Source organism: Antedon bifida, chromosome 1 (genome assembly GCF_963402885.1).
Source record: "Antedon bifida chromosome 1, ecAntBifi1.1, whole genome shotgun sequence".
Classification (NCBI taxonomy): domain Eukaryota; kingdom Metazoa; phylum Echinodermata; class Crinoidea; order Comatulida; family Antedonidae; genus Antedon; species Antedon bifida.
The window spans coordinates 8,354,563-8,365,906 of record NC_136226.1 but is presented as its reverse complement, the minus strand read 5'-3'; the positions used below and the strand labels follow the sequence as shown (position 1 = coordinate 8,365,906).

Here is an 11,344-nt window from a genome sequence, read left to right as displayed (position 1 = left end):
CCTGGCCTAGGCTATAGCAGCTAGGCATAGACCTTAGTACCCCAGGACTAGTGTAGACAATTGGATATTAATTAGATGAGCATCGTTTAGATAATCACAATGCTAAATACAAGAAAGACATTTAATAATCAATTGATGTTGAAACTTACAATTCAAAGTTCCTTGTCTAACGTGTAGGCCCTAGCTAAGTGTGTTGCGATTGTGGTTGTGGTATTAAGTTACCAGCCGCCGGTCGTGAGTGATGTTGTATTCAAATGCCCCGCGCGCCGTTAGTTTAGTGCACGTGGTGGTGAATATTGTTTTTGATTGGTCAGTAGTTCATTGATTTATCGGCCACGATACGCGATGATTTTTTCCTGATTGAGATGACGCACATGCGTCCATCGTTCCTCAATCGTCAGTGCAACATGACGAAAATAGATATTGACTATACGGTATATAAAAGATTTTAAAAACGCAACAATGATACCAATAAGAACGATAATATACTCATTATTTGTTAATTTCAGTTAATTTTTCTCTTTTTCTAATTCAAAGTAATGTATTATTTGGAAATTAATTTGCATAAATCTGTTATAAAATTTTAATATCTTTTAACATATCAGATTTGTAGTAAATTAAATTTCTTTCAAGATTGCAATATGTACATAAATAATTAGTGCGATAAAACCTTTTTATTTACAAAAGAAAATACTCTATTATATACTGTATGCCTATGTAAAATGCTTTTATATATTCGCTGCTGACGATGACAATAATTTAAAAAGTGCCCTCTATAGTTCAACACTGCATAAACTTTCAACTACTGTATCATTCATTCCATAGTTTCGTATCCTCGTTTTTCTTGGTATTCCATGGAAGTTAATTTTGTTTGTTGAGGGTCTTCGCGTGACGGATAAAAACACGTAGCCTCGCAAATGATTCTGAAATGAGAATTATAATTTAATTATTAAATATTATCATCGTTAGTTAAAATGGTAGCAGTTTAAAATACAAAGATTTCCCATTCTAACTTCAAATACACGGCAATGTAACAAATACCGGGTACATGGTTAGCTAGTCTGGGTTACAATAATATTAGTAAAAAGATAAATATTTTGGCACATATGGCGTTTCATACGTATACTGCTTGTGTTTGCTCAGATAACAATCGAAATAAAAAAATAAATAAATAAAGACTTGGGGCAAGTCTAATGGTGACATACAATTTATTATTGACCATTTTCAAATTCCGAATAGAAATACTTTAAAAAAAATAGAATATATAATAGAAATATTTTAAACATAGGCCCAGAGTATAAGTAGGCCTATGGAAAGTTCTTACTTGATTCCGTACAATAGCAACAATACAGCTAGCACTAGTCCTACAATGTCATCAAGGTAGTAAACATCGTTATCTATCGTAAAAGCTATAGAGCTAATGATAATTGTGAAAGCTGTAACTCCACATGCCAGAGAACTGTACCCTGTGTATACAAATAACACTGTATTTAATAATCTGAGATGGATTTAGGATTATAACGTCTTTAAAAAAAAACTGGTTGAATTTTAATGAATTCTAATTATCCAATCTTATTTTATTTATAAATATAATGATTGTAATAAAGATTATTTGAAAGTTTGAAATAACATGTATAGATAGATCAAGTAATTGAATCTGTGACGGTTATCAATCGTAAATTTAAAAAATGTAATACAATTCATGAATATTCATTTTAAAAATAAATAAAATAAAGTAATTTAAATTGTATTTTATAATATATAAATTATAGTCTATCCTTCTATATTTTTTTTATGTTGTTAATCAAATGTTTAGATGTTCATTTAATAATAACAGGCTTCCCAGCTTAAAGGGTTATCCTCTGCTATACCATAATAGTATAATTATTTAGTTTCTGTATGATTTTGATAATTTCAAATTATAATGTAATGTATTGTGTATATTATGGATAGCAATAAATATTACAAACAAACAAACACAATTCATATTGAGATACAGATTTTCATAATAACATTACTACTATACATTCTATTTAAAATTAAACTCACCATCAGCTCGTACACTCTTACTATCCAACTTATTTGCGACGTATAATTTTGCTATAAATAATGACAATGAAAAGAAGGTTGCAAAACCGGCTAAAGTGTATAATCCTACGCTCTGAAAAAAAGGAAAGAATTTAAGTAGGCCTACTGTACAGCAAGTTTAAAAAAAAAATGATATATGATTGATTATGTCATTGTCTGAAATGTCTAAAAACAACAGTTAATGGAAAGATTTAGTACACAACAACACAACCTCTGAAATTGACTGACGATTTGTTCTGACCGATTTTCATATTCATTGATTTGGTCTATATGAAATGATATTATTATAATTGCTAATGTAGATCGCACCAAAACCTATGTCAAAAGCTCTGCGCACACTATCAAACTTGATGTGACAAAAATGTTATGTGCCCATATATTAAGGACCCATATCTCATAGCTGTATATTTTTGCCGTTGTGACAATAAAGTTTTATCGTATATATGGACATGCTGATGTAATTTCACTACTATATTTGGGCATATCACTACCATATATGACCACATCACACTTTGTCAAACTAGTTTGATAGTGTAGACAGAGCTTTATTTACCGTGTCCAGCACTTCGTCATCAATAAGAAACTTGACGGACTTGCTAGCGACTGACGTTGACGCAAGTATGAAAAGAATACCTAAAATAAACAGTGCTCTAAAAAATAATGAATACAAAAACAGTAAATTAATGAAAAAATAATTAAAAAACAATTAATGCGATGATTTCTGAACGTTAAGCTTGGTTCCCACTAGCACGCAACGTAAGGACGTAAGCCGCAACGCAAGCGAATTGACCAATCAAAGGCTTATTCCAACTGTTGCTTGTGATTGGTGTATTGGTTTGCGTTGCGGCTTACGTCCTTGCGTTGCAAACCAAGCTTTAGGAGCTCATTGCTGTAAGGCGTTGTATTATTAGTATGTTACTTTCCTTATCCTCTTATATTTTTCAAACAGGTAGGCCTACTCATACGGCGGAGTAGACTGACTTGTTCCTTTCGGGAATCGAAGCCGGGGTTTTCGATATGATAATCCTAAACTCCTAACCACTCAGCTACTGCATACTGGCCTTGCAGCCAGTCTCCAAATATTTACCACGTGTTTTGCAGATAACAGAGTGCATCTGTTGTGCTTTGGCCCAGACCCTGTTCTGTTTACTATATATGCAATACCTGAATACATTCTCAAACATACATTTTCTCTTTCTTCGCAGACTGTGAGTTGTTAGATCCACAAAACCTCCAAATTACAACCAGTGAAGTTCCGACATCCAGAAAACAATCAAACTGAAATGTATAATATTGAACATGCATGTTAGGCCTACATAACTATATTGATTTATATTTAAAGCTAAAGCTCTGTCTACACTATCAAACTAGTTTGACAAAAAAAAGTGTGATATGCCTAAATATGGTTGTGATATGCCAAAATATGGCAGTGACATGACATCATCATGTCCATATATGGGCACATCACATTTTTTTGTCACAGAAAGTTTGATAGTGTAGGCACAGCTTTATGTTTGCAAATTCATGGTCAAATCTAAACAGACTAAAACTTACCCCAAAACCATAGGCAGCAGCACTATTAGTTGTCGATGAAACATCTTAAAGAAACATAAAACAAATATTTTGTTTTCAATATAAAATTAATGTTATTTTATAATTATTTTTTTGTCCAGGCAAGTCTCTTATTTTCAGTCGTTGTCATGATCATAACGTCATAAATAAATCAATAAAAAAGTAATAAATAAAACGTCCTGTTCGTCGTCGACATCATCCATGTACAGAGGTATTTGTCATTTTCATTGGTCGTATCAGCATTAATAATGTTCCTATTGATCGCCTTACCCCTAACTACCATTACATATAGTGTTGTTAAAGTATACCATTCATCGTACTTACAGAAACTACAACTTCCAAGAACGATCAGGCAGATGACAGAGGTAATGGCCAGTCCTAGAGCTGTAGATTCCCATTTTTGTCTTACTAGCCTATTAAGTTGTTCCTCTTTTTTTTGTTCTATATAAAAAAAAACCAATAATAATGTTTCTGCTTGTATCCTCTATTTTTTTTTATTTATGAATAAAACAGGAGTTCTTAAACTAATGTTTTTGATCGTACCAAACAATCCTTAATAAAGTAAAGTGCTATATAGATTCAGATTCATACACATTTATTCAGTTATAACTGGGGCCCGCACTAGGCAAGCAATAGCAATAGATTGTCTCATGAGGGCCCCTACAATACAAATATGCAAAATACATAAAAAGAAATACTGTATAAAACAATAAAAAATAAAATAAGTCAAAAAACGAAAGAGATAAAATATTGAACATCAAAAGTAAGTTGTTTAAATGGCTAATAGGAAACGTTTTACAGATTTTTTGAAAGTAATTAAAGGTACAGAAAGTTTTATTTTAACAGGGAGATCGTTCCAAAGTTTAGGTCCAGGTATTGAAATAAAAAATTGATTTCTAGTTAATCTGCTGTATGGAGGAGACAAAGTTTACCAAAACAACGAACATGGTGGTTTGTGGCAAAATTAGTTTGCCGTTAGGTTTATAGCTTAGGTTTAGGCCTATATTTAACATTTTTCTTTTGTTTTGTCAAAACCTGATTTATGTGCCCGTAAATTGATAGAAACGATTATTATATAATGTGATATTATTCCTTTGGCGTATGTATGATGACTATATTCCTGCATACATTTATACATTTTTGTTCAAACTTTGTTTCCATTTGGACGCACGAAAGGACGTAAGCGCAACGCAGGTTAGTTGACCAATGGCACGCTACAGATTCGTCGCTTGTCATTGGTCAACTCGTTTGTTTGTGCTTACGTCGTCCGTTCGTTGCGTCCTAGTGCAGAGAACTAAGCTTAAGATAGGACGCAACGGAATTTGACAAAAGTTTTGGACTATCAGAACTGTCGCTTTGTCGTTGGTCAACTCGCTTGCGTTGCGCGTACGCCATTGCGTTGCGTTCTTGTGGGAACCAAGCTTAAAGATGATTACACGACGCATTGTTACAGTGTTTTATCTACAAATTTCAAAGTTTTGGACTATCAGAACTGTCGCTTTGTCGTTGGTCAACTCGCTTGCGTTGCGCGTACGCCATTGCGTTGCGTTCTTGTGGGAACCAAGCTTAAAGATGATTGCACGACGCATTGTTACAGTGTTTTATCCAACAGGTCAATTCTATAATATATTATTGTATTCACATGCTATTTTACAACAGAACTCCTTATACCAGCTTATTTATTATGGCCTTATTTGAATAACAAGAAACAACATATTGCTTCTATCACTATGAAGATGAGCGTAAATATATTTAAATATGTACTGTATAATAAACAGTGACTAAATAGATTTATTTTGTTTTGTCTAAATATTTACCGGGAAAAATTAGGCCCCTACTAAAAAATTACAATGTTGCAGGTAGTGACTGGAATAAACCGATGAAGGGTGAAATTACCCTGATTAAACTAAGCAAAAATATACATTAAAACGAAAGAAGCGTGAAAAAAAAACACTCCTTCGTCAGGCATAATGAGAGCAAGGCAGACAGTAGGCCAATATGGACAGAGACGCTAAACCCACCACCCGGTGATATACAGTAAATTAAATAATTAGTTTATAAACGGTGAAGATGGAGGAAGTCTGTGAGAATGTGAAAAGCATAGACCCAACTGATTCGAACCCGGATAGATCACATCCTCATTACGTACGCGCGTGTTCAGGTTTATACCGCCGAGTTTCCTCTCGTGTCACGGCCATATCATGATGTTTCTATCATCAAAGATATCGTTGTTCATTTGCAATCAAGATGATAACATTTTATTGGCGTTTACCATATTGGCAGCATAAACCATGGTACTGGTATTAAAACACATGAACCGTGGTGTTGACTATGATGAATAATACAATAATAACCAAAAGTGTATGTTATCCTTAATGGCTGCAATTACTAAGCAATTTGTACAGCAATAGGTCTATCATCACAAATATTATATGAATCAACGTACTTGCTATAATACCCAAGAGATCGGCGACAAACCGTCATAATGATCTTTTAATACACATTGCATTTGCAGTTTTTATTATTATTATAGATGGTTATGTTTGTATTTTAATTAGTGTGGGCCTAAAATATAAAAACAACACGTTATGTGCACATTTAAAACCTCCAAGAGAAAGGGCTATAGCAGATTATAATGTTAAACAAAATAATGAATTAATATAATCCTTAAAATGACCTAATGGAGCCATGTTGTTTTTGAGATTCTTAAAATAAGAGAGAGGCCTATAGGCCTACATGTCTTTCTAAAAGATTATTAACGTTTAAATTAACTTTTGTGAAATAATCGGTCTGCATACGCCTCAGAATGTTTAAAAAATGAATTAATAATAAATTTAATCCTGAAAAATATAACCTAATTGAGCCATATTTAGAGTGTTAAAATAAAAGGACTAACAATATTAATATCTTTCATATCCGACATTATTTCAATCACCATGGCACGGGACGCCCGGCACGGGACGTCCGGCGCCGGCAAGTAAAAATAAATTTAACGGGGATTTGTAATTTCATTAGGCATACAAACGCTTGTAATTACATTCTTACAAACAATTAATAATAATTAAAAATAATAGCACAGACAGAGCATGGATGGCCAACCAAAGAAACACCTTAAAAACATCTGTTAAAGCATCTGGTATTATTGAACGAACGACAATAGGAAAGTGTTATCTGTTATTTACTAAGTATTTTACTGAACAAATAATTTAGTAATGTCGACAACGAGTATGTTAAAGCACAAACTACTAACCTTCAACATTCATCTGCAGTGCGGTAGTGGATTGGTATGTGTATGGCTCAGAGTAGCAGGAATCTGCTGGGTATTTTTCCCCATTTGAATCTAAGTGACCATACCCGTTCATAGCATACGTTGGTTAGAGGCGTATAAATTGATGTACAGTCAATATGATCACTGCTAGTGCCGTTACAACGAATCTACAACAACAGATGTGTTTTATCGTTTTCAGTCGTACTACTATTTAACCACTGTCATCAGTGTGTATCACCAATCAAATGTTTCAAACTTGACTGAATGTCCAGACATCTCAGAATGAATGAACAGTAGTATCATATTATAACTAATTATATAAATTAGAAAATAAGGGTAGGTTGATTTTACATCGAATACATTTGTCGTACCCGCACAATTTTTTGTAAAAAACTTAATATATGCGTCAACAGCGCCAAAAGGTTTCATCAAAGTTATGGTACACACAAACGAACGAGTTTCCTTTTATGGACCATCAACATTATCGAAATGAATATTGAAATCGCCGTAATATAATAATGTCGCACTTTGTAATAACTGACATGCCGCACTTTGTAATAATTGCTGTCACACTTTGTAATAACGACCTGTCGCACTATGTAATAACTGAGCTATCGCACTAATAATATCTGACATGACATTGTCGCACTTTGTAATAATATGTCGCACTTTGTAATAATATGTCGCACTTTGTAATAACTGAGCTGTCGCACTAATAACAACTGACATGGCATTGTTGCAGTTTATAATAGTATAATAATTCGAACTTTAATAAAAACTGAACTAAAACATGTTATTACAGTTTGACAGCTCATGTTAGGCCTATTACAAATTGGAACATGTATTATCAAGTGCGACGCCACAGACGTGCTTATTGCGCCTTATCAAATGTAAAGTATTGCGATATCTAAAAAATACAAATGTGTCATGTTCAATGTTCTACCCATTTTTGCCTGTATAGGCTAAATAATATAAGCTTCATTGGCCTACATTATGTTTAAAGCATTGGTTTGACATTTGCCTTATATAGTAGTAAATCTGATTATTCTACCTACTACTATCTACTATAGTAGTAAACTAATTTATACCGGTAGGTTTCGGCTATCAACTATTATGATATGAGATAATTTTGTTTAATTACTTGAACTTATGTAAATAATCAATTGAACAGGTAAATTTAAGATATTTATGATATGTAACAGCGTTATTGCAAAATAATGTGTATGCGATTATTCGGATCAGGGTTACATTCGCGTTAGCCTACACATGCAAGAACAGTCGGGTATTGCGTTTCCCGTAAAATAATCTGCCCCTAAAGCGTGGTTCCAACTAGAACGCAACGCAGCGACGTATCGACGCAAAGTGCTGTATTGCGTAATCACAAGTGGGAACCGACGACGCAACAGTGCTGAAAAAATCACAGGTTTGATTTCACGCAGGCGCGGGGGCAAACACAATTATTGGAAGGGCATTTCTTACGTTGCGTAGTTTGCGTCACTAGTGGGAACCAAGCGAGAATAAATACGTGTAGAGCCCTTTACTTTGTATCATTTGTTATTTGTATGACCAAGAGAAATAATTAGATGGTACTATGACATCATGCGATTCTTAAATTTGTATTATTAGTACGTAACGAAACCGATTATCTTTTATGTAAACATTTTGAAATAGAGAATATCAAAATATCTTATTGTAGAAAGAGGAACTGAGATTCACGTAAGCCGTCACGTGATACCGTTAATACGTTTCGATTGAATGTGTCTTCTTTCTTTCTTTAATTTCTTTGCTGTTAATAGTTATTGAACATTGCAACATAGTTCTATAAATAAACGATTATTTAACGAATTGTGAAAATAGTTAACATGACATTTGATCGTAAAATATAATTGCCTATACTTTGCCAACATTATAGATTTCAACACGAGATTAAAGTCATACTAGGAACGGACAGGAAGGCACGCCTTTTCCCTTTCAAATGCACCATTACTAGCTCACTCCATGTATACGTACTAAAATACCAATGTATTGATTGTTGATTGCAATAAAATGAGTTTTATTTATCTTTCACCGTTTGGTGAGGCCCATATGTGGGGAATGATCAGGTTGACTAGGGTGCTCACCTGAGGCGCTAAGCAAGGGAAGGGGTGTCAATTCTGTACGCAAGAAACGCAATGTTTAGCTTCACATGTGAATAAAATAAACTGTGATCTCACATCGTTATAATATAAATACCAAAAGTATATTTGAACAAGTAGGCCTAAGTCTTAAGATACTCAAATTGCATTAGGTTCTGTGGTACCGGATCGCTGAGCTTTACGATATAGCCCTGTCCCTTACTATTTAAAATCCCTTAATCCGGCACTGTTTTCATGTCAATTGGTAGGCAAACGTAGAAAAAACGTATTTAGTAACCTACCTAGACCTTCATCTATTAGACGTACACCGCAGACCGGTGCTCATAGAAAAATCTTTGGAAAATCAGCTACACAACAATACACAGGCTACTTCCTCGATACACCATGTACATTATACTTAATAACGGAAGTTTACGATTCAACGTATCTGATCATGTTAGGCCAAAACATGTAATAATATAAAAGGTGCCGGTTTCAAAGAGATACAATAAAGACATAAATCTAAAACATAAATGAAAGGTGATTGATTTATACAACTTATATAAACAAATGCTGGTATATGTAAAATAGTTATTTTTGTAATGGATTTGGAACTGCATTACTAAAAAGATTAGGAAGAAACACGTGAGGCAATTAAAACGTTCGAAAGATCGAAACTACGAATTGTAAAGTCATTGAAAACCATTCAATTCAAAATATTGGCACTATGAATAAAACAGAATAGTAATGTATTTTATGGAATCAAATTTAGTACTACATCATTTAAACACAAATACATAACATTTTTTATTTATATGTATTATTTAAAGAAGGCAGTGGTCCCTAGTCTTTAAGGACTGGTTACTTATATAGAGGCAAATGTTTAATTTTTTTTAATGGATGTATGTGGAGGAGTGTAGATAGGATGACTGTAATCTACCGCCACATAGGCTATTCACACTATACAAATGTGGCTCATTTTAATGTTGTATTTTAATGTCTTGTGGTCTCTTTCGAAACTTATGACGTTTTATAATCACATTTAGAATGCCTCTTTTGGGAAACGGACAAAGGGAAATATAAGATTTAACACTACAGTCAACCCCTTCCAGGGGACACCCCTATTAAGGGGACACTTTCATGTGAAACAAACAAGGGGAAATATATGATTTAACACTACAGCCAACTCCATTCAGGGGACACCCTATTAATGGGACACTTTCATGTGAAACAAACAAGGGGAAATATAAGATTTAACACTACAGCCAACTCCATTCAGGGGACACCCTATTAATGGGACACTTTCATGTGAAACAAACAAGGGGAAATATATGATTTAACACTACAGCCAACTCCATTCAGGGGACACCCTAATAATGGGACACTTTCCTATGAAACAAACAAGGGGAAATATATGATTTAACACTACAGCCAACTCCATTCAGGGGACACCCTATTAATGGGACACTTTCATGTGAAACAAATAAGGGGAAATATATGATTTAACACTACAGCCAACTCCATTCAGGGGACACCCTATTAAGGGGACACTTTCCTATGAAACAAACAAGGGGAAATATATGATTTAACACTACAGCCAACTCCATTCAGGGGACACCCCTATTAAGGGGACACTTCCATGTGTAACAAACAAGGGAAATATATGATTTAACACTACAGCCAACTCCATTCAGGGGACACCCTATTAAGGGGACACTTTCCTATGAAACAAACAAGGGGAAATATATGATTTAACCATGGACCTGGTAGTAGTAGTAGTAGTAGTTTAGTCATGGACCTATAAATTAGATAGGTAATTTATAGGTCCATGGTTTAGTTGCATTTTACATGTTATCTGCATATACCACATTTTTTAGACATTTAACACATTAGTCATTTGAGAATTCAAAACATTTATGATTTAATTTAAACTAATAATAAACATTTACAGTAGATGTATGTACAGTATTTATATTTATGGTTGGTGAAATTCAATTTTACTTAACTATCAAATCAACAAACTATAGGCCTATATATTTAAAACAACAATAATATTGTAACAAATTACTTGGAATTTTATATTTAGATTCTTTTGAAAGTAGATTATTTAAGTATTTAATTAATTATATTTGTATACATTGTATAGAATCAAATACTCATTCTTGACAGTGGCTGTGATTTTGATAATGCTAGAGTTGATCCCATGACACTAGGATTGAAAGAGAATGGTGCCAACCTAACTGTGCCACTACAACTAATGCATTGTATTTGTATGTTTGTACTGAATGTCAAATTCAAGGTT

The 11,344-nt window shown here is 33.6% G+C and overlaps 1 protein-coding gene across 2 annotated transcripts; it reads right to left on the bottom strand.

The window, feature by feature from the left end:
• Nucleotides 1-575: 575 nt before the first annotated feature.
• Nucleotides 576-9,454, bottom strand: LOC144840620 (transmembrane protein 163a-like). Of its 2 annotated transcripts, XM_078696513.1 has the most exons (9): nucleotides 9,345-9,454; nucleotides 6,911-7,095; nucleotides 3,985-4,101; nucleotides 3,643-3,686; nucleotides 3,275-3,366; nucleotides 2,642-2,738; nucleotides 2,050-2,161; nucleotides 1,325-1,466; nucleotides 576-923 (listed from the first exon to the last, which is right to left on the bottom strand). In XM_078696513.1, the coding sequence occupies exons 2-9, from the start codon at nucleotides 7,020-7,022 to the stop codon at nucleotides 815-817; spliced, it is 825 nt and encodes a 274-aa protein (XP_078552639.1). In that variant the 5' UTR covers nucleotides 7,023-7,095; nucleotides 9,345-9,454; the 3' UTR covers nucleotides 576-814. The 2 variants fall into 2 exon arrangements, with proteins under 2 accessions (XP_078552639.1, XP_078552630.1); XM_078696504.1 differs by lacking the exon at nucleotides 9,345-9,454 and having other exon boundaries at nucleotides 6,911-7,224.
• Nucleotides 9,455-11,344: the final 1,890 nt, after the last annotated feature.